General features: G+C 38.7%; 1 protein-coding gene across 14 annotated transcripts in view; it reads right to left on the bottom strand.

The window, feature by feature from the left end:
- RERE (arginine-glutamic acid dipeptide repeats) overlaps nucleotides 1-23,337 on the bottom strand; it is a 517,403-nt gene that overhangs the window by 304,248 nt on the left and 189,818 nt on the right. For all 14 annotated transcript variants that reach the window (XR_011649764.1, XR_011649765.1, XM_004481866.5 and 11 more), the window contains one exon: nucleotides 13,410-13,878. Coding sequence is in view for 12 of the 14 variants with exons in the window: in XM_004481866.5 (XP_004481923.1) it covers nucleotides 13,410-13,734 (325 nt within the window). In the remaining 2 variants the exon portion in view is untranslated. The remainder of the gene's footprint in view (nucleotides 1-13,409; nucleotides 13,879-23,337) is intronic.

Genomic DNA, 23,337 nt, shown 5'->3' with positions numbered 1-23,337 from the left:
GGAACTGAAAGCTCCACTACCCAAAAATGTGGGAGGAAGAGACAGTTGGGCACCAACTTCAGCTACTGATGAGTAAATTCAGTGGACTAAAGTATAATCCTGAGCACAGCTAAGGTTTGAGCCTGTCGAAGTCAGAAGAGGCCGCCATCTTAACTCCTCGCCTGGCACGAGGGGAAGCGGGACGAACTGAAAACCACAGTGCTGATGGGGACTAGCTTCTTTCCATCCAGGTCAGATTGCAGCTCTAGCCTAGGCCCCAATGCAACCTCCAGCAGGGAGGAAGGTGCAAGGATCTGCACCAGCCTCTCTGGGAAATTACCGGCCAAGCCACGGAGGCCAATGATTATTCTACTCTGGTGGCATGAGCCTCCCCAGGAGCTAATTCTGTGGCTGGAATTGGAAGCTCCATTTACCAAAAACGGGAGGAGGAGACGGTTGGCTGCAGATTTCAGCTACTGATTGACAGACTCGGCTGGCTACAATATAACCCTGGGAAGAGCTGGGGTGTGAATCAGTCAAAGTTAGAAGGCTGGTGGCCGCCATTTTGACTTCGCCCCCAGAAAGAGGGGAAGCCCAGCTGACCGAAAATCAGAGTGATGGTAGGAACCAGTTTCTTACACCCAAATCAGCCCACAGCCCTAGCTTAGGATTCAACCCCTACTCTGGCAGGGAGGAGGCTGGCAGGCCCTGCACCAGCCCATCCAGGAAACTGCAGGTACATCTGGCTGCACAGACTGAAAATCAGAAGTCTATCAGGACAACCGTGGTCATCTTGGACCCACACTGCAGAGATTGCTGCCCACAGCTACAGCTCCATCCCCACCCTGGGCAGGGGACAGAGGGGACTGAAGCTTCATTAGCCTCTCTGGGCAACTACAGTCTAGCCCTGCACATCTTGGATTATTCCACACAGTTGTGATTCTGTCCCTACCCCTGGCAAAGGAGAAAGCTGGAACAAGATTCATTGGGCCCTGGGGCAATGAGGGCAGCTTGAGCCTCCACAGCTTACAGTACGAACTTGGCTCCTACTACACAATCAGCAAGGAAGAAAGGGCAGGAGGCGCTAAACTAAAGAGAAAAACTACACCCAGAATAAATTCTCTAGTAAGCCAGATGCCAAGACACGAACAAAAAATTACAGTCCACACCAAGAAACAGGAAGCTATGGCCCAGTTAAAGAAACAAGATAAGGCTCCAGATGACATAAAAGAGTTGAGACAACTAATCATAGATATTCAAGCAAATCTCCTTAGTAAATTCAGTGAGATGGGGAAGCGGATTCGGCCCAATGGATAGGGTGTCCATCTACCACGTGGGAGGTCCAAGGTTCAAACCCCGGGCCTCCTTGACCCGTGGGGTGCTGGCCCATGCACCGTGCTGATGCGCACAAGGAATGCCCTGCCACACAGGGGTGTCCCCCATGTAAGGGAGCCCCACGTGCAAGGAGTGTGCTCCATAAGGAGACCGCCCAGCGAGAAACAAAGTGCACCCTGCCCAGGAATGGCGTCACACACACAGAGAACTGACGCAGCAAGATGACGCAACAAAAAGAGATACAGATCCCCATGCCACTGACAACAGAAGCGGACGAAGAAGAACACGCAGCAAATGGACATAGAAAACAGCAAACGGGGGGGGGGGAGCAGAAATAAATAAAAAATATATCTTTAAAAATAAAATTTCAGTGAAATGGCTAAAGAGATTAAGAACACACTGGATGAACACAAAGAAGAATTTGAATGCATACATAGAAAACAGCAGGGCTTATGGGAATGAAAGGTGTAATAAATGAAATTTTAAAAACATTGGAATCATATAATAGCAGATTTGAGGAGGCAGAAGAAAGGATTGGTGAGCTTGAAGAAATGGCCTCTGAAAGTAAACATACAAAAGAACAGATGAAGATAAGAATCGAAAAAATTGAATACGGTCTCAGGGAACTAAATGACAGCAAAAGGTGAGCAAACATACCCATCATGGATGTCCCAGGAGAAGAGAAGAGAAAAAGGGCAGGAGGAATATTAGAAGAAATAATGGTAGAAATTTTCCCAACCCTTTGAAGGACACAGATGTCGGTGTCCAAGATGCACGACGTACTCCCATCCGAAAAAATCTGAATGAACCGACTCCAAGACACATACTCAACAGAACGTCAAAGGCCAAAGACAAAAAAAGAATTCTGAGGAGAGCAAGAGAAAAGCAATTCATAACATATAAGGGATACACAATAAGATGAAGTGCTGATTTCTCACCAGAAACCATGGAGGCAAGAAGACAGCGGTCTGATAATTTAAGATACTACGAGAAAAAAACTTCCAGCCAAGAATCTTATATGCAGTAAGACTGTATTTCAAAAATGAGAGCGAGATTAGAATATTCACAGATAAAGAGAAACTGACAGAATTTCTAACCAAGAGACCAGATATTCAGGAAATACTAAAGGGTGTGCTAGAGCCTGAAAAGACAGGAGACAGAGGTCTGGAAGAGAGTCTAGAAATGAAGATTATATCAATAAAAGTCACTCAAAAGAGTGATGAAAATAAAATATGACAGCTAAAACTCAAATAGTCAGGAATAAACTTAACCAATGATGTAAAGCACTTATATTCAGAAAACTGTAAATCAGTGGTTAAAAAAGATCAAAAAAGGTCTAAATACAGGATGAGCATTCCATGCTCATGGATTGGAAAACTAAATATCATTAAGATGTCAATTCTACTGAAATTGATATACAGATTCAATGCAATCCTGATTAAAAAAAATTCAACCAGCATTAAAAAAAATTTGAAAACACAATCATCAAATTTATTTGGAAGGGTCATGGGTCCTGAATAGCCAGAAACATCATAAAAAGGAAAAGCCAGTCCTCATCTCCAGTCTTTAAATCATATTACCTAGCTATACTGGTAAAAACAGCATGGTATTGGCATAAAGACAGACACATAGACCAATGGAACCAAATTGGTGGTTCAGAAACAGACCCTCACATGTATGGACAAGTGATTTTTGACTAGCCTGTCAAACTCAACACAGCTCAGACAGAACAATCCATTCAACAAATGGTGATGAAAGAATTGGATAGCCACAGCTGGAAGAAGGAAAGAGGACACCTATCTCACACCTTATCCAAAAATTAACTCAGGGAAGCGGACTTGGCCCAATGGGTAGGGCGTCTGCCTACCACATGCAAGGTCTGCAGTGCAAACCCCGGGCCTCCCTGATCCGTGTGGAGCTAACCCATGTGCAATGCTGATGTGTGCAAGGAGTGCCCTGCCATGTAGGGGTGTCCCCCATGTAGGGGAGCCCCAAGCGCAAGGAATGCACCCCATATGAAGAGCCACCCAGCACGAAAGAAAGTGCAGCCTGCCCAAGAATGGCACTGCACACACGGGGAGCTGACACAGCAAGATGACGCAACAAAAATAAACACAGATTCCAGGTGCCGCTGATAAGGATAGAAGTGGTCACAGAAGAACACAAAGTGAATGGACACAGAGAGCAGACAACTTGGCGGGGGGAAATAAAACAATAATAATTTTTTAAAATTAACTCAAAAGGGATCAAAAACTTTAAAATAAAGGCAAGAACCATAAGCCTTCTAGAAGAAATAATAAGAAATTATCTTCAAAACCTGGTGGTAGGTGGTGGATTCTTTAAGGAGGTAAGAGGAGGGCTGAGATGGACTACTGATGTTTCATGTATGTAGAAGTTTTGATTAGCTTTACAAAGTGTGCAAACGTATAGAATGGATGGTAACACACAGTAACAGCTAGTTTATAAATGGGGATGTGAATGAAAATGGTAATCTAATATATAAATGCGACTTGACAGAATGTTAGAGAATAATCTAGGAACTGAATAGCACGGTAAACCAAGAAATGGATGAGAATTGTGGGGTGTTGCAAATGTGAAGAAGAATGGGACAGATACAGCTGGAGTGACCTATGGACTGTGGTTAGTAGTAATAATATAATAGTCTTACATCTATGTCAAAGAAGTACTGTGTTGATAATGAGGCAGTATGAAAAATGTGAGCCAAATGTACACTATGGACATGGTAACAATCAGATGACATTATCTCATCTGTAACAAATGTTCCACCACAGTGTGGTGTGTTGATGGAGGTGTGTTGTCTGCAAATTCTGCACATGGGCATGATTGTTTCATAAGTTTACAACTTTTATCATAAAAACTATATTTAAAAAATAATAGGGTGGGTTAGGGGAAAAACATACCAAATGTAAGATAAGGACTATGATTAGTAGTAAGATTTTGACAATATTCTTTCATAATTTGTAACAAACGTCTCACAACAATGCAAGGTGTTGGTGGAGGGTTGATGTATGAGATGTTATGCATGTTTGCTTTGTAAGTTCAAAACTTTTACTATACACTTGTTTATGTATGTTCATATATAAATGATACAAAGATAATAACAGGGTGGGTTGGGGGAAAAATACTTTGGTTAGTAGCAATATTTTGATAATGTTAAAAAGATTTAACAACACTGCAAGTTATTGGTGGTAAGGTGAGTTATGAGAGTCCTGTATGATGTTATATATGTTTGTTTTGTAAGTTCACAACTATTATATACTTGTTTATATATGTTTATGTGTAATATACTTCAATAAATTTTTTTAAAAAAGGAATAAGACCTTGTTTCCCTTGCCCTTCCCATGCTTATAGTGTAAACCAATTTCTATTTTACTTTCTTTTTTTCTTTAAGATTTATTTTTGTATTTATTAATCTCCCCCCGTTGTCTGCTCTCTCTGTCCATTCGCTGTGTGTTCTTCTGTGACCACTTCTATCCTTATCAATGGCACCAGGAATCTGTGTTTCTGTCGTGTCATCTTGTTGTGCCTGCTCCCCGTGTGTGCGGCGCCATTCTTGGGCAGGCTGCACTTTCTTTCCCACTGGGCGGCTCTCCTTACGGGGTGCACGCCTTGCGCGTGGGGCTCCCCTACGCGGGGGACACCCCTCCATGGCACGGTACTCCTTGCGCCCATAAGCACTGTGCATGGGCCAGCTCCACACGGGTCAAGGAAGCCCAGGGTTTGCACTGCAGACCTCGCATGTGGTAGGCAGACGCGTTATCCATTGGGCCATATCTGCTTCCCTATTTTACTTTCTTTTTATACAAAATTGAAAATTAAAAATTTGTCTTTTAGTTAAAAAAAAAAAAAAACCTTCAACTGGTCTAGTAGGTAAGAGAAACAATTTTCAAAAGCAGGTAAGATATAACTAGTTTTAGAAGTAAGAGTGGGGAAAGGAGAGAAAAAGAACAAAGTAATGATATCATTTGGCATTTTCCAAGAAATGTATCTACCCTTTCTTTTTCCTTCAACACTGTTAGTTTTTACAATTATCTTCAGGATTTTAAGCACATGTCCATTCATTCTTGGCTTATACCAATTCTCAGAGGCCCCTGCCATTTTTACAAACTAGTTGGCCTCTGGGTTGACCTATCCTCACCTGTGTATAGTGAAATAATGCCTGGATTACATGGGAATGTTTTAATGTAATAAAATAATATGTGTAAAACGAGCCAGGTCCTGGAAAATAGCGAGTGCTTAAGAAATGGTGGTTAGGTATCACCTATGGTCACAGCTTCCTCACTCCCTCATGCCTATTTAACCCTCAGGTTGCACAGTTTCCTTGCAATTAAGCACTTATTTCTCTAGAAGATCCAAACTGTTCCCAGTTGATTGGTCAAATTTAGTTCTGAAGCCACCTCTGTTTCTCTTGAACAATATGTATGCATTATATTTCACTTCAAAATCTCAAGCCAAGAGATCATATCTTCCTTCTTCCCTTTAAAAAAGATCACTTGATCTGCCTAAATTAGAGGCAGGTCTTCCTAACCATTCAGGCACAAATCGCTGACAGGTGTGCTGAGATATACTGAGCCTCTCAGTTCCCAAGGCAATTGACTGATTTTCTAAGTTGTGCCTTGACCTGAAAAAGACTGGGGAGCAACAATGTAAATTGATGATTCTCAAACTTTAATGTGTATTTAAATTATATGGAAGTCTTCTGAAAATGCAGATTCTGATTCAGCAGATCTGGAGCAGAATTTGAGATGCTGCATTTCTAACAGATGCCCAAGGGATGCCAATCTGTGGCCAACAACGAGGGTAGCAAGTGGCTAAAATACATTGTCTAACTATGCTTAAAAATCCTTTCATTTTGAAATCTAAAAAGACATGGTTAATTATTACTGAAGTTTCCATCACTTTCCATTTGTTGGTTAGAATCACTTTAGTATTGCAGTTTCTCCTGTTTCTTCTACCCTCTCAGAGATAAAATAAATCAATAATTTTTTATGTGCTAAAGAATTTTCTTTTACATATGTAGTATGTGAATAACTTCCTAGTATACAATAAAAGGCAATCATTTCTTGAGGCTTGGGAAAAGATGATCTCAAATAAAACAAAAATTCAAGAGAAACAAAATAAATAAAACACTATTACTTTTAATATAATCCACAATTAATTGTATACGATAATCTGATTAAAAATAAAAATTAAATTTTCCCTTTTTACTGAAGAGAAACTGAAGCTCAGAAAACATCAGCTGTTCCAAGGACACCAACTACAGGTGCTGAAGCAGTTGCTCCAACCCATGTCAACCTAACAAGAAAGATCTTCCTACACCTCAGCATGCTGCCTCCCCAAATACCAGTAAGGTCTGCAGATGATTGCACAAATAAATACACAACTTCAAATTCCAGAAGCTCAGAAGCTAATGTGTGCCAAGCAAAGATTTTGGACTTGATCCTATGGGCAGCAGGGATCCATTCCAAGTTTGTGAACACTTTAATATTAGGCCTACAAAATGCAAATGAACTTGTAATAGGCAACAAACCACTTTCTTTTTTTGGACTGGAAATATTTTATTTATTTGACAAACATTTTTCTCAACACCCATCTACCATAACCCATGTCATTGTGGGTTCACAGATGCTACAAACCCTATCTGAGGAGATGGGAAACCATCAAGGTCAATGAAGAATCTCAAACAACATTCATTCAGGGAAACAGACTTTGGCCCAGTGGTTAGGGCGTCCGTCTACCACGTGGGAGGTCCGCGGTTCAAACCCCGGGCCTCCTTGACCCGTGTGGAGCTGGTCATGCGCAGTGCTGATGCGCGCAAGGAGTGCCGTGCCACATAAGGGTGTCCCCTGCGTGGGGAAACCCCACGCGCAAGGAGTGCGCCCGTGAGGAGAGCGGCCCAGCGTGAAAAGAAAGTGCAGCCTGCCCAGGAATGGCACCGCCCACACTTCCCGTGCCGCTGACGACAACAGAAGCGGACAAAGAAACAAGACGCAGCAAACAGACACCAAGAACAGACAACCAGGGGAGGGGGGAAATTAAATAAAATAAATAAATCTTTAAAAAAAAAAAAAAAAAACAACAACAACAAAAAAAAAAACAACATTCATTCAAGGTGCCCTGAAGTTTCTATATGCCAGAATTCATGAATCTTGTTACTCTTGCCATCACCAGGAAAACTGCCCCATCCCAAAATAAGAATGGCCCAAGAGATACCTTCACTCGCACATCAAGTACGTGCAAAATTCTTCTAAAAATAAGAAACACGGATAAAAATTACAGACTAAATGTGTTTTTATTTTTCCCAATAAATTTATGTCCCAGCACACCAAATGACAAAATTTTGTTTTGTTTTTTTTTGTATTGTGTTTTTAGGAGGTACCAGGAACTGAACCTGGGACCTCATATATAAGAAGCAGGCGCCCAATCACTGAGCTATACCTGCTTCCCATGCTAGCATTTTGTTTTGCTTTAGTTTGGGATGGGAATGTTTGTTTGTCTGAGCAACTGTCTTAGATAAGTTTTCAGTGATTCAGAGGTTCAATCCCCGGTACCTCTTAAAAATTAAACAAAAAAACTCTTATTGGGAAGAGGATGTAGCTAAGTGGTTGAGCGCCTGCTTCCCAGTACCCCCTTTTTAAAAACTTATACAGGGAAGCAGACTTGGCCTACTACATGGGAGGCCCACAGTTCAAACCCCGGGCCTCCTTGACCCGAGTGGAGCTGGCCCATGCACAGTGCTGATGCGCACAAGGAGTACCCTGCCACACAGGGGTGTCCCCCGTGTAGGGGAGCCCCACACGCAAGAAGTGCGCCCCATAAGGGGAGCTGCCCAGTGCAAAAGAAAGTGCAGCCTGCCCAAGAATGGCACTGCACACACAGGGAGCTGACACAACAAGATGACACAACAAAAAGAAACACAGATTCCCGGTGCCGCTGATAAGGATAGAAGTGGCCACAGAGAAACACACAGCAAATGGACACAGAGAGCAGACAACTGGGGCGGGGGGAGATAAATAAATTTTTTTTTTAAGTATATATAAAATAAACACCCCTTTGGGGAGCAGATGTAGCTCAAGTGGTTGAGCTATATCCCATGTATGAGGTCCTGGGTTCAATCCCCACTATCTCCTTTAAAAATAAAAAAATTCAACCACTTAAAAATCATAACCCAATGTCACAATGAAGAATCATTACCTAAATGTTGGGACAATACCATTTGTTAAAATGCTGGTGACTCATTCCTTTTAAATAAGATATTGAATTAAAGGAAAATTATCCCTCAGTAAAATAATATTTTAACTTTACTTTTCTTACTTAAGTGAACAATTCCCTGAAGTACAATATATGTGTATATATACAGAAGAGTACAAATAACTTTAAATCTTCACAAAGTGAACAAACCCATGTGGCCAGAACCAACATCACAAGATAGAACATGACCAGAATCCAGGAGGAGTTCATGCCTTCTTCATGCCAGCAGTGCCCATAAGGGTTAACCACCATGCTGACTTGGAACACTAAAGAGTAATTGTTTTTTTTCCTTTTTTAGCTTTAGACAAATGTAATCAAACAGCATTGTATTCTTTTGTGTCTGGTTTCATTTGCTCAACATAACATTTTTGTCTACTTTAAACTTCAATAATTTTAACCCCCAGATTTCATTTTTTTCAAGCTTAAATTCCATTTGAATCAACAAATTTTAACACTTCAGTGTTCACTGTATAATCAATTCTAGTATCCAGGTCATTTTTTAGTTCAAGAGCCTAATTCCCAACATTGAGAAAACTTAGCAAATAAAGGGAGAAAGGTTTTATTTCACCCTAAGAAGTCACAAACCACACACTCAATCTTTGTCTTTTATATATAAAATTTATTTTATGTAAACTTGATGTCACACTTATTTCATGAAAATATAAAGGACTTAGATAAAACAAACTCAAAAATTCTGAGTCTTGATTTTATCCCCCCTCCTCATATATATAAGAGATTTCTCTTATTTTGGGACTACATCTAGAGTAAATGAGAGAGTTGGGGGAAAAATCATCAGTTGATATGACAGAATACAAGAATCAGAGAAGCATCTTAATAGGAAATTTATAAAGACCATGGTTTCCTTACCCCAATAGCAAGCAATACTGATATACAAAAATGAAGAAAGTATCTTCCAATAATTTGGATTTAATCTTTTGACCTGTTCTACCTAGATCGAGAACAAAGGATTCAAACTTCCTACTACCTAAATGAAAATTTTAGAAAGAAATTAATATGCCAACCACAGCAAACTTTAGAAATCTAATAACCTAGGCTAAAGAAGCCCCATAAGGAAACTGACTGCACACAGCTGTGTAATCAATAAATTTGTTAATGTGACAGTCATGTCAAAAGCAGAGTAACCACTGACAGATAACAAAGGAGTCAGATTAAACCCAGGAGCAACATACAATAGTTGTTTTTTTTTAAAGGACTATGTTATGCCATTGTGAAATAAATGATTAAAGATAATTTCCAGAAGCATTTATTCTAATTTCAACATTAAGCAGTCAGTAATTTTTAAAAAGGCTTCCAGAAATGTATTCATTCTATAAGTATTATGAAATACATACATTATTGTGGAATGTACCAGAATATAATGATAAGTAAAAAATTACCATCTTAAGGGGAAAAGTTATTAATTCTAAAATAATATCAGAAGAAAACAGAAGATTATCATTATTACAAGCATTGAAGAAAAATACAAAATGCCAAGTCAGCACCAATTAAGGAGAGCTGACTAACCTGGGATTAGAAAGGCGTGACACTGGAGTGGGAGAGCTCAAGAAAAGATAAGAGGTAAGTGCTGCAACAGCAAGTACAAAGGTCCTGAAGCAGGAGGAAAAAGGGGTAGTAAAAGTAACCTAAAGTCCATTCTGCTTATGCAAAGCTTCTAAGGATACCGTGATGGTAACACCAGAGATGAGCAGAGGCAAAAGAGGTGGTGGTAGTAACAATGCATGGGACTAAAGCTTAGCTAGTGACCAATTCTAAATAATATCCCATTTCTCAATAAAACCTCTCAGAGGAACTCTCATTTGTTTCTCACACCAAATAACGTGAATATATACCTGTCCCACAAGGACAGGGAAATGGTTTTATAATAGCCTTGTTTGATCCTCACCATTATCACTGTGGAGCTCATTTTTAAATGATATTTTGGTAGATATTTAAAATGTAAACTTAATCTGAAAATTAAAACCAATTCAGAAACGTAGAAGAAGGAAAAAAAACTCTCAATCAGTACTTTATTACCTAAAGAAACAAATGAATTTTTAAAATTAGCAATCTGGGGAGTGGATGTGGCTCGAGTGGTTAAGCACCTGCTTCCCACAAGGGAGGTCCCAGGTCCCAGTTCCAGTCCCTGGGGCCTCCTAAAAACAAACAACAAGCAAACAGGCAAGAAATCCAACTCGGGTGAGCTGATGTGGTTCAGTGGTTGCATGCTGGCTTCCACATACAAGGTCTCGGGTTCAATCTCCAGCCCAGTTATACTTCAAAAAAAAAAAAAATTAGCAATCCATTGAAGATATCCCCCTTATAATATCTTGTAGAGCTTCTAAATGTGTAAGATAAAACTAAGCATACAGAATCTCTGCAATAGAGTATGGATAATTAACAAAGGATGTCACTGTAATGGTTTATACCAAGAAATTAAAAGACTAGGAAGAACGACAAAATTTTTAAAAATTCAAGTCCCATCTGGAAATCTAATCACAGTACTCTACTTCTGATTCTTGAGTTTAAGTAAACCTAAAGAAAAGGCAATACTGAACAAGCCTCCATTATTAAGAAGTTACTTGGAGAAAGCAACCAAGTAAATGAGCTGCAAAGGTAGAAGAAAGGGAACAAGTGAGGAGAGAGGAGGAAATGGGGAGGAGGGAGGGAGGGAACCACTGAGAGGGTCATAGTACAGCCTTCTTATCAGAATCGAACAACCACTGGCCCTTGCTGGATGTAAACCAAGAGCACAGTACTGTCACCCACCTGAGCACAAGAGGAGCCCTGCATGAAGTGGGTATATTTTGGGTACCAGAGAAAACTCCCAACCCTTTTTTGGCCTTTACAGATCCTTTGTAACATATTTAGCTTCCAGAGACAGCACACATTTTTCACATTTCACAAAGGTCCTCAAATTTACTGAAAAAATGCAAGCCTTCATAAACACAGTTCTTTAAAAAAAAAATTAAAAAAAAAACAAAACATTTTATTAGGAACTTACTGCTTTATAAATAAACTCTTAGCAACCTTCCTCCACTTATTCTTCTGGACACCAAACAGGACTTCCTATTACCCTGTAAGCAGTGCAAAATGCATGTGCAATGCTTACCAACCTGGTTTGTTTGGTTTTTTTTTTCCAGAAAGGTGTTCAGCAAATTTAGGGTGCCATAGTCCCATAAATGTGAAAAACAGTATGTTTTTTTAATTTTAAAGAGGTTTGCTTAACTGAAAGATTTCTCAGTTACTAATTAAGATTTTCATACAAAGCCGACAGTATATGTGCAGCATTTCTCCACACGTACTTCACTATGAACTTTTGGAAGTATCTCTATTGATATTTACCAGGAGTAATGCTCCATATTGCATACTTGAAGAAAGACTGCTGCTTAAAACTGCACAAGGCAGATAGCTAATCTCTGAGAATGATCAAAACAATCACATTAACCACTGATACTTTTAATAAATTGATATGTATTGAGAGATATGGATAACAAGTATGTCTCTCCTTATTTTTAAATGACTGTAATCTACATTTAAGGAGTTAACACATTGTTTCTTTCTCATAATCTAGAACTAACTAGGTCTATTACAAACTTGGTTAACTCTAATTAGAGATTCTTCAGTGATTAAGAAATTCATTCATACTACCTAAAATGTAAGTCTGAGTCAAAGATAAATACCAATAATATTGTAACCTAAACACCACTAAATCTCTGTAACAGAGCTCTAACTTCTCTAAAACTTCATCTTTTATTATACCACGTATCTTCTTAGAAATTGTAGTTGTGAAGAAAAATTCATTTGTGAACAGTTTAATACTGATTATCTTTTGAAATTCCCAACTTGCATCTATATTTAAGGGGAAATAATCCATAACTTTATATGATGCTCAAACAGTGACAATACTCCTCAGTAAAATGAATGTACCAGATTGATGGTATAAGGTATAACTTAGTATAGTCTCTTTTATCTCCCTTTCCTGGGAAAGCAGCAAACTGGGTGGCTTATAATCTGATAATTATATTTCATATAAAATTACATGTCACTCCTCAGCAGTACACGTAATGAGAACAAAATGATCTTAGCTAGTTATACTGGCTCTTTTAAGAAAAGTGCCTTAACATACATAATACATTAAATTAAAAAGGAAGGCTTTTGAGTGACTTGTTACCAACATCTCACCTGAAAGATGAATTGTCTCTTTTTGAGCAATCCTATAAACCTCAATACAGCCACTTTACATTTTCTGAAAAAACAAGCAGGGTAGTGGGCTTTATCTATGATCATCATTACAGGGCTTAAGCTCAATACTTAGGAAAAGAAGGTTAACCGGAGCAATAAACCTTGGTCTGAAAGCAAATAAAAATCCCCCTCCAGCTTCTGGCCAATCTCACAAAATAATGTAAAATTCCATTTCCAAGAATCTTTATTTAGGTTTACTTCAGGCCACCATGTATTTCATTCTGCAAGATCACCACAACCTAATTTGTGGCTGAAGATAAAAAACAAGGAAGAAATCAAAATATGAAAATTACTGAGCAGATGGTAAATGAGAGAACAAGTAGCATGAGAAAATAAGGGAAGAACTGATAAATGTACAAACCAGCAAGGAAGACTTGCTAAAGCAAACAAGTGATAAATGACCAACCACGGGTCCAAGTATTTTTATAATCTCAAGTTTTCCAACCCCAAATTGCTTTCTAGTCTTCTGGGTTCAAAGCTTCCTTTCTTAACATGTGAAAAAGATATTTATTTCATTTTAAATGCAGGTGCCATTTTTCAACCACAAACACTGTAAAGTTCCAAATGTAATCCTTTCTTACCTCCTGGTCTATAGACAACATCATCTTCAGTGACGTAAGATGTTATCTCACCAGTATCTGTCCTTTCATAACGGGACTTTTTTTTCGGTGGTTTCTTTTTGTTTTTCTTCGTGGACTCCTCTGTGGTGGCACTATTGTTGTCATTGTCCTCATCTTCACTGTGATCACTCTCTGCATAATTTTTGGCTCCTCCTTCCAAGGTACAGCTCCTGCGAGGCCTTGAGTTCTCACTCTCTCTTGCTTTGTCTCTTTTTTCTCTCTCTCGGTCCCTATCTCGGTCCCGGTCCTTCTCTTTATCTTTGTCTTTGTCTTTGTCAGCTGTCATGATTCGCCACGTGCCTTCTTCTGTCCTCTCACGGCTAGGCCTCCGTGAAAGGTAGACAGTAAGCCTGGGCTTCAGTCTTCTGAATTTCTCACTCAATTCCAGGGAAAATCCAACCACTCCAACAACCCCAACGTTTCAAAAATGCTATTTAGAACAGAAAAGACAGAGATTGATTGATTTTGGTTTAATATTCTCTCATATTTCTTTTCCAAAATAATGCTTTGTTAAATGAATCTCTTAATTATACATGTTTTAGCACTAAAAACTTCTCACAGACCATAAAAGTTAGAACAAGGAATATAAATATATAATATAATCTAAACTGCAAATATACAGTTTAGAGCCTTATGAGCAAATGGTTTGGGTTTGTTTTTCACCAATACCAAAATGAAAAGAGTAAGCTATGCTTTGTGCACACCAATTGATGTTTTCGTTTTTAAGAGAAAGGAAAAATATGTTGTATTCCAGTAGACAACATATAATATTTATAACGATACAAAAGGAACTTCATTACCCACAATATTAAAGAGAAAAGAATCTTTAATAAAAAATTATTTCTACCTGAAAAACAAGATAATCTGGGTAAGCCTCAGGAAATGTCTTAGGATGTCTATAATGTACCAACATCTGAAGATTCATTCTACCCACTTCAGACTCACACAAAAAGACTCCTTCTACCCACTTTAAAGACCCTTAACTCTTCTCAAGAAAAAAAAAAACACAGGATTTAACTCAAAAGAAAGTGACAGGTAGTGGAGGTGGCTCAAGCAATTAGGCACCTCCCTCCCACATGGGAGGCCTGGGGTTCCATTCCTGGTTCCTCCTAAAAAGAAGACTGAGCAGACAATGAACACAAACAGTGGTGGGGGGTGGGGGTGGGGGGCGCTGAAATAAATAAATCTTTAAAAAAAAAAAAGCCTCAAAGCAAGAATTTTTCCTTCAATTACATTTTTACATATCATCTAAGTCTACAAACCTAGTTATTTTCAAAAAAAAAAAAAAAAAACTTAAAAAAAATACATATATATATTATTTCCACCTTAGCAAAACAAAATAGCTTCCAGAACAGCCTTCCACCTTCAGAGAATACTAGGTGGTTCGTGGGAAGGAGGGCCAGGGGGATGTTAAATAATTTCAAACATCAATTTTTCCAACAGGACAGTTGCAAAAATAATACATCTATACAGAACTCCAACACACACACACACCTCAGAAACAGAGATCCACCAAAATTTAACAATTATTTTTTCCATTCTTTTAAATTTGCACTATTCATAGTTTCCTTAATAAACTCCTCCACAGAACTAAATACAATAAGAAAAGTCTCAAATCTTTAAGAGTCTATCATAAGAAAAGTGAATCTCAAACTCTAATCCTTATGTAATTCTTATAAAAATTAAATAGAGGAAAAACCGTTCTGCTTTACAAACCAGTTTTGGAAGTCATAACAATTCACTTTCCATTTACAGTTTTATATCATCTTCCCAACATCTCATCTTATTCTTTCAACAATGTACACTAAACACTTTCTAAGTGCCAGGTGTTAGGAATTGAAGAAACACAGAGGGTAAACTCATGGTACCTGCCCTAAATGTAAAAAAATGAAGCAGAGAATAATTTGAGAACCACAAGTTTTTCATGTTACTGAAACAGATAGGAAACAGATAACGCAAGCAAACAAAAACTTGACCATCTCCAGACAACAACAAACAAATCCGTTTTCCAATTATATATCTCAGAGGCAGAGAGAATTCTCCTTGGTATATACCAAAACCATAAATTAACATATATTTTCCCCAAAGCTCTTGGGTCAAATCTGATACCAGAAAATCTCTCCTCATAAGGACATCAAAATTCCTTGTGTATTCAGGAAAATAAAATATATTAACAATTACCTCTGGGAGGCACACAGACAAAGGAGGAATATTGCTGACAGGACATATGAATTTCTCCAAGAGGCTTAGATTTAGAACATGAACAAGTCAATCATGCAAGAAAGAAAAATATCAACAGTTGTTACAACATTTCTCTTTAACAACAAAAAATTTAAAGGTCAACTGGTAATCTAAAAAGAATAAGGAGCTTGGGGTAAAAACCTCCTTTCATTTGCAGTTCAGGACAAAAATACTTCTGGTAAGATGAAGAAAAGATCATTCTCTCCCTGGAGTTAACAAGATAATTGCTCCCTAGAAAATTGTGGGGAAATGTTATTTTAGCACTTAAGTGAAAAAAACAATAATTCCAAAGTGTACATTTAATGCTACTCCTTACAAAATCAAACTGTTTCAATACACAAGAAGGTAGACTTGTTTCTGCCAAGATTAAAGCAAGGAAGTAATAAAAATTCAAGAAACAAAAGACAAGTCATCCACAAAATGAAACTCAAAAACTATATAAATGGCCAACTTATATATAACTAAGAATGAAAACGAGAACACAACTCAACAGCCTTAATGGGAAACAGCAAAGAAATTGCTGAGAGGGGCATTTAGAGCCCTCAATGACTATATTAAAAAAGAACAAAGAGCTAAAAAAGCAAAGATCTAACTGAACAATGGGAAAAACTAGGCAAAGAACTGCAAACCAATCCCAACGCAAGTATGAAAGAAATAATAAAGATTAGAGGAGAAACAAGTGGATTTGAGAACCCCCCCAAAAAAAGAAAATCAACAAAACCAAAAGCTAGTTCTTTGAGATGGATCAATAAAATTGACAAACCCTTAGCTAACTAACAAAGAAAAAAAGAGAGATGCAAGTAAGATAAAAAAAAAAAGAGAGGGGTAAAGTTATGACTGACCCCACAGAAATAAAAAGGATTATAAGAGGATATATTATGAGGAATGTATGCCAACAAACTAGACAATATAGGTGAAATGGACAAATTCCTAGAAATGCACAAACAACCTACATTGACTCTACAAGAAATACAAGAACTCAACAAACCAATCATATTTAAAGAACTGAAATAGTCATCAAAAATCTCCCAACAGGGAAGTGGACTTGGCCCAATGGATAGGGCGTCTGCCTACCACATGCAAGGTCCGCAGTGCAAACCCTGGGCCTCATTGACCGGTGTGGAGCTGGCCCATGTGCAGTGCTGATGTGCACAAGGAATGCCCTGCCACCCAGGGGTGTCCCCTGCGTAGGGGAGCCCCACGCACAAGGAGTGCACCCCGTAAGGAGAGCCGCCCAGCGCGAAAGAAAGTGCAGCCTGCCCAGGAATGGCGCAGCACACACGGAGAGCAGACACAACAAGATGATGCAACAAAAAGAAACACAGATTCCTGGTGCCACAGATAAGGATAGAAGCGGTCACAGAAGAACACACAACGAATGAACACAGAGAGCAGACAACTGGGGGGGGGAGGGGAGAGGAAAAAAATCTCTCAACAAAGAAAAGTTCAGAACTAAGACAGCTTCACAGAAGAATTTACACCAATCCTGTTTAAACTCTTTCAAAAAATTGAAGATGAAGGAACACCACCGAACATATTTTATGAAACCAACATTATCCTAATACCAAAGTCGGATAAAGATACTACAAGAAAGGAAAATTACAGACCAATCTCCCTAATGAACATAGATGCAAAAATCCTCAACAAAATACTTGTAAATAGACTCTAACAGCATATCAAAATAATTATACACCATGACCAAGTAGAATTTATTCCTGGTATGCAAGGGTGGTTCAACATAAGAAAATCAATTAACGTAATAAACTACATTAACAAATTGAAGGAAAAGAAACCACATGATCATCTCGACTGATGCAGAAAAGGCATTCAACAAAATCCAGCATTCTTTCTTGACTAAAAACAAAGACAGGAATAGAGGGAAAACTCTTCAGTGACAAAAGACATGTATGAAAACCCACAGTCAATATCGCACTCAATGAGGAAAGGTTGAAAGCTTTTCCTCTAAGATCAGGAACAAGATAAGGATGCCCACTGCCACCTTATTCAATATAGTGCTAGAAGTTCTAATAGAGCAATTTAGACAAGAAAATAAATAAAATAAAAGGCATCCAAATAGGAAAAGAGGAAGTAAAACAATCCTATATTTAGAAAATTCTAAAATGTCTGCCACAAAGCTACTTGAGCTAAGTTCAGCAAAGTGGCAGGATACAAGAGCAACACACAAAAATGTTTCTGTACTCCAGTATTAAACAATCTGAGGAGGAAATCAGGGAAAAAATTCAATTTACAATAGTAAAAAAAATACTCAAATATCCAGGAATCAATTTAACCATAGAAGAACAGAAATATATTCAGTAAACTACAAAACAATGCTAAAAGAAATCAAAGAAGACATAAACATTTCATGTCCATGTTCAAGGATTGCTCTAAAAATTGTAAAGATGTCGATCCTACCCTGTTTATAGATTCAATGCACTACAATCAAAATTCCAACAGCCTACTTTACATAAATAGAAAAGGCAATTACCAAATTTATATGAAAGGGAAAGTGCACTCAAATAGCCAAAAGCACCCTCAAAAAGAAGAACGATATGGGAGGACTTTTGCTGTCTGACCTTGAAACATATTAAAAAGCTACAGTAGCCAAAAAATTGTGCTATAGCAAAAAGATAGATACCTTGATCGGTGGAATAGTACTGAGAGCCCAGAAATAAACCCTCACTTGTATAGCCAACTGGTTTTTTTTACAAACTTACCATGCCTATGTTGCCAGGACAAAAATGGTCTCTTCCATAAATGGTGCTGGGAAAACTGGATATCCATAACCACAATAATGAAACAGAGCAGCTATATCATTCCCTATAGAAGAATCAACTCAAAATGGATCAAAGACCTAAATATAAAAGTTAGGACCATGAAAACTACTAGAAGAGGGAAACAGATGTGGCTCAACTAATTGGGCTCCCGTCTACCATATAGGAGGCCCAGGGTTCAATGCCCAGGGCCTCTTGATGAGGGCAAGCTGGCCCATGCGGAGAGGTGGGCCACATGGAGTGCCGGCCCATGAGGGAAAGCCACCCTGCAGAGGAGTGCCGACTGATGCAGAGAACTGGCACAACAAGATGATGCAGTAAGAGACACAGAGGAGAAAAAATAAGAAGACACAGCAGAACAGGGTGCAAAGGTGGCACAAGAGAGTAATCACCTCTCTCCCGCTCTGGAAGGTCCCAGGATCAGTTCCCAGAGCCACCAAATGAGAGAATACAAGCAGACACAGAAGAACACACAGCGAATGGACACAGAGCAGACAGTGTGGGGAATGGAGGGAATGGGCAGGTGGGGAGAGAAATAAATAAAATAAATCTTAAAAAAACTACTAGAAGAAAATGTAGGAAAATCATCATCAAGAACTTGTGGTAGGAGGTAGTTTCTTGGCTCTTTCATAAAAGCACTGCAACAAAGAAAATACAGATAAATGGGACTTCCTCAAAATCAAACACTTTTGTTTGATGATTGTTCTGTAAAGTTCACAACTTCTGTAATAAAAACATATATTAAAAAATAAAATTTTTAAACATTTGTAAAAAATAGACAAAAGGCGTGAATGGACATTTGCCCAAAGAAATACAAATGGTGAAAATATACATGAAAAAAAAAAAGTTCAACACCACTGGCAATTAGGTAAATGCAGATCGAAGCTACAATGAAAAATCATTTCTTACCTGTTAGAATGCCCACTTTTAAAGACAGAAAACTACAAGTCTTGGAAAGGATATGGAGAAATAGAACATTTATTCACTGTTGGTGGGAATGCAAAATGGTACAGCCACTGTGGAGGACTGTTTGGCAGTTCCTTAAAGAGTTGCATAGGACAACATGGATGAACCTGGAGAACATATTAAGTGATGCAAGCCAGACATAAAAGTGTGACTGCGCTGTTATGAAATAAATGTACTGTGTAAACTCATGGAGTGAATAACTAGAATAGAGGTCACCAGAAAATAGAATGAGGTTAGAGAATGGAAAGTTGAGGGTTAATCTGTGCAGAACTGGTAAGAACGTAGTTTATTAATTTTTGGAAATGAATAGAAATGGTGAAAGCACATCATACTGTTTGCAACTAGCAGTGCTATTATATGGGTGTGAAAGTGGTTAAAAGGGAAAGTCTAAGGACATGTATATGACTAGAAGGAAAGCTTAAAAATGTACATGGGGCTATACAGCATAGTAAGACTTCATGCGAAACATGTATATGGATAATACTGCACATGTAAAACTTTTTCTTTGAAACGGAACAAACATAATTTAATATTACATGATGTTAATATCAGGCAAAAACAACAACATTGTGCTAAATGAAACTAGACAAAGTACTATATATTGTATGATTCCATTTATATAAAATGTAAATATAAAACAATTTATATAGATGGAATTAGATTACTGGTTATGTTGGCTGGCGAAGGACAGAGGGACTAAGAGGTGCCTGCTAAGGAGTATGGAGGTTTTCTTTCTGGAGTAATGAAATTGTGCTCAAATTTTTTGTGATGATGAATGCACAACACTGTGATTATACTAAATGCCACGGATTGTACACTTTAGATGTATTGTAGGGTATGTGAATACATCTCAATAAAACTGCTTTAAAAAGAAAAGATTATATAGTATGTGACAAAATCCAATGGGGACAGGAGGTGAGGAGGGATTGCAATTTAAACAGGATAGTCAGGGAAGGCCTCACTGAGGTGTTGCTGACCTTGAATATTAGTATCAGAAAAGTCATCCTGAGGACACATGAAAGAGAGCCTTCCAGCAGAGGGGAAGTATCAACGTCTAAAAGCAGGAGAGCCAGGCACACTCAAGACAAAGAAAGTGGATGATTGTATGGTTTATTAATATGTATCAATAAGGGAAGCGGACTTGGCCCAACGGATAGGGCGTCCGCCTACCACGAGAGGTCCCCGATTCAAACCCCAGGCCTCCTTGACCCGTGTGGAGCTGGCCCATGCGCAACGCTGATGTGCGCAAGGAGTACCCTGTCACACAGGGGTGTCCCCGCCTTAGGGGAGCCCCACATGCAAGAAGTGCGCCCCATGAGGAGAGCCACCCAGTACGAAAGAGAGGGCAGCCTGACCAAGGACGGTGCCACACACACACAGAGCTGATACAAGATGACTCACAAAAAGAAACACAGATTCCCAGTGCCTCTGATAAAGATAGAAGCGGTCACAGAAGAACATACAGCGAATGGACACAGACAGCAGACGGGGGGGGGGGGGGGGGAAGGGTGGGGGGGTAAGTAAATAAATCAGTCAATAAAACTGATTTGCTTTAATAAACAAAATTAACACCCCCCTCCAAAAAAAAAAAGACACAGTAGGCAGAGGGGCTGAGGTAGCATGAGGAAGGAAGAGAGTGGTCAGCAATAAGTTCAGAGGGGTGAAAAAGGAGGAGGAGGGGGGATTGGATAGTGTAGGGCCTTGTAGATCAGTATATGGACTTTGTTTCTGTTTTTTACCTGAATGACATGAAGTGAAACATGGCACTCTACCCACACAGGGAGCTGAGTCACATGATCTGATTTCTGCTTAAATAAGCTTACTCTGGTCATTAAGAAAAACCTGAATGGATGTGGAAGGCTGTAGCAGGAAGACTGGTGAAGAGGCTTATTGCAATAACCCAGGCAAGAGTTGAAGGTAGTTGGGACAGACCAGGGTGACCTGAGTGGTGAGGAGACTCATTTTGTTTATATAGTTTTAAAACATGAGTTAAATAGGATATGCTGATAAACTCAGAGGTGAGGAGGTGTGAGAAAAGAAGTCAAGAAGGACCACGTGATTTTTAGCCTGACCTTGGATGATATTGCCATTATTTGAGTTTTGGGAGAATATGAGAAGTTCAGGTATGAACATGTTCAGTTTGAGAAGCCAATAAAAACTGTGTAGAAAATGTGAGCACAGAGATCAGGGGAGAGTTACAGACTGGAGATAAAAATTTACTGCTTTATTTGGGTTTTAAAGTCATGAGACGGAGTGAGATCAATAAGAGACTGTGAATGTATATTTTTGATTAAAAAATTTTAATCCATAAAACATTTATTATTCATGCATAGGTAGAGAAACTATCCAAAAAATGCAGAGCATACGTTTCCAAAAGGAGTACTTTCAGGACTCATAACAAAACCCATACTCCTCTCAATGGTTTCCTAATTAGATTGCACCTCATCATTTTATTTTAATTGATAAGGTTGATTGGAGTTAACAGAAAGAACAGCAAATTTAGTTGGTTTTGTTTGAATTTTTAATCAGGGGCAAAGACCTTCAGCAGGAAATAATAACTATTTTCAGTTACTTCAACTTCTAAAAACATCATTTTAACTTTTCAAAATGAAGCCAACAAGAGAATGGATCCAGATAAAGGACTCAAATCTTAGTCATGCTCTGGGTGATTTAAGAAAACCATTTCTTTTCTCTCCTTTTTAAGTCCCAACCAGGTTTGACTTGATTGACAGAACTGCAAGAACACTGGCCCTTTAAGAAGACAAGATCCAAGTTCTTGGTACTGCCATGTAGGTTACTGCCTTGGACGAATCACTCTTCTTCTGAGTCACAATGTCATCTCTGTAAAAGTAGGACACTGTCTGGCTACTTCACAGAGCTACTGTGAGAATTAAGTATAGCATATGTAACGCACTTATAACTGGCAAAGTCCTTTACCATTGTATACTAGGTACAACATGTATTTAAATCAGTCATAATTTATCATCTATTGTATATACAATAATGTTTTGGGCTATGAGAGATCCAAAGGTATCAAAAAATGGTCCCTACCCTCAGGAAACTTATCATCTACTTTGAGGAAAATCTACCCTATTGATACAAATCAAGTAAAATTTCAAGAGTATCTCCTTTTGGATCCTGTAAAACTTACCCATGGAAACTAAATTCTCAATCCCTGAGTTCTATTCATTTCAGTTGCACAAACCAGACTCTTTGTAGGACATGACTCTCATTCCAAAAACAGTCAGTAAAGTCCAATTAATTCTTCTTCATTCAGCCACAGGAGGAAATATTTATATTTTTCAAATGTCTAAGCACACACCAGGCATTTTGCTCAGCTCTTATAATCTAGCAAACATATCCTGACTATATCTGTAATTCATTACTCTGAAACATAACTTGTTTATTTCAAGCCATCATCATCTCTCAGATTACTGTAACTGCCTCCAAATGGTCTGTTACTACAAATTTGTTAATTTTATTGCCTTTCTTCCAATATGCCCTTCAATGCAATCAGCCAGCATATCTGACACCCTACCACTTCTTTAACTGTAAGTTTTATTGAGATATAATTCATATACCATACAATTAACCCTTTTAAAGTGTACAATTCCATGCCCACCACTTTGTTTCAAGGATTACAGACCTTCACATCCTGGCTGCCTCTTATCTCTCTCTCCAGCTTCCTCTACTGCTCCCATCTGTGCCCCTCCAGTCTGTTCCAGCCACCTTCTTCAGTTCCTGGAGCCCACCTGCTTTGAATACACTTCCCCTCCCTTTTGCCTACCCAACCTCTACTCACAATTAGGGTCTCAGGCATTTATGATCTCAACTCTAGGAAGACTCACTCACCCTTCCAAAGTCTGGCTTCTCTCACTGTGTCCCATTCTGCCTATAAAATGATCTCA

This window comes from Dasypus novemcinctus, chromosome 9 (genome assembly GCF_030445035.2).
Source record: "Dasypus novemcinctus isolate mDasNov1 chromosome 9, mDasNov1.1.hap2, whole genome shotgun sequence".
NCBI lineage: Eukaryota > Metazoa > Chordata > Mammalia > Cingulata > Dasypodidae > Dasypus > Dasypus novemcinctus.
The sequence above is the reverse complement of the archived record's forward strand: the minus strand, read 5'-3'. Positions and strand labels throughout refer to the sequence as shown.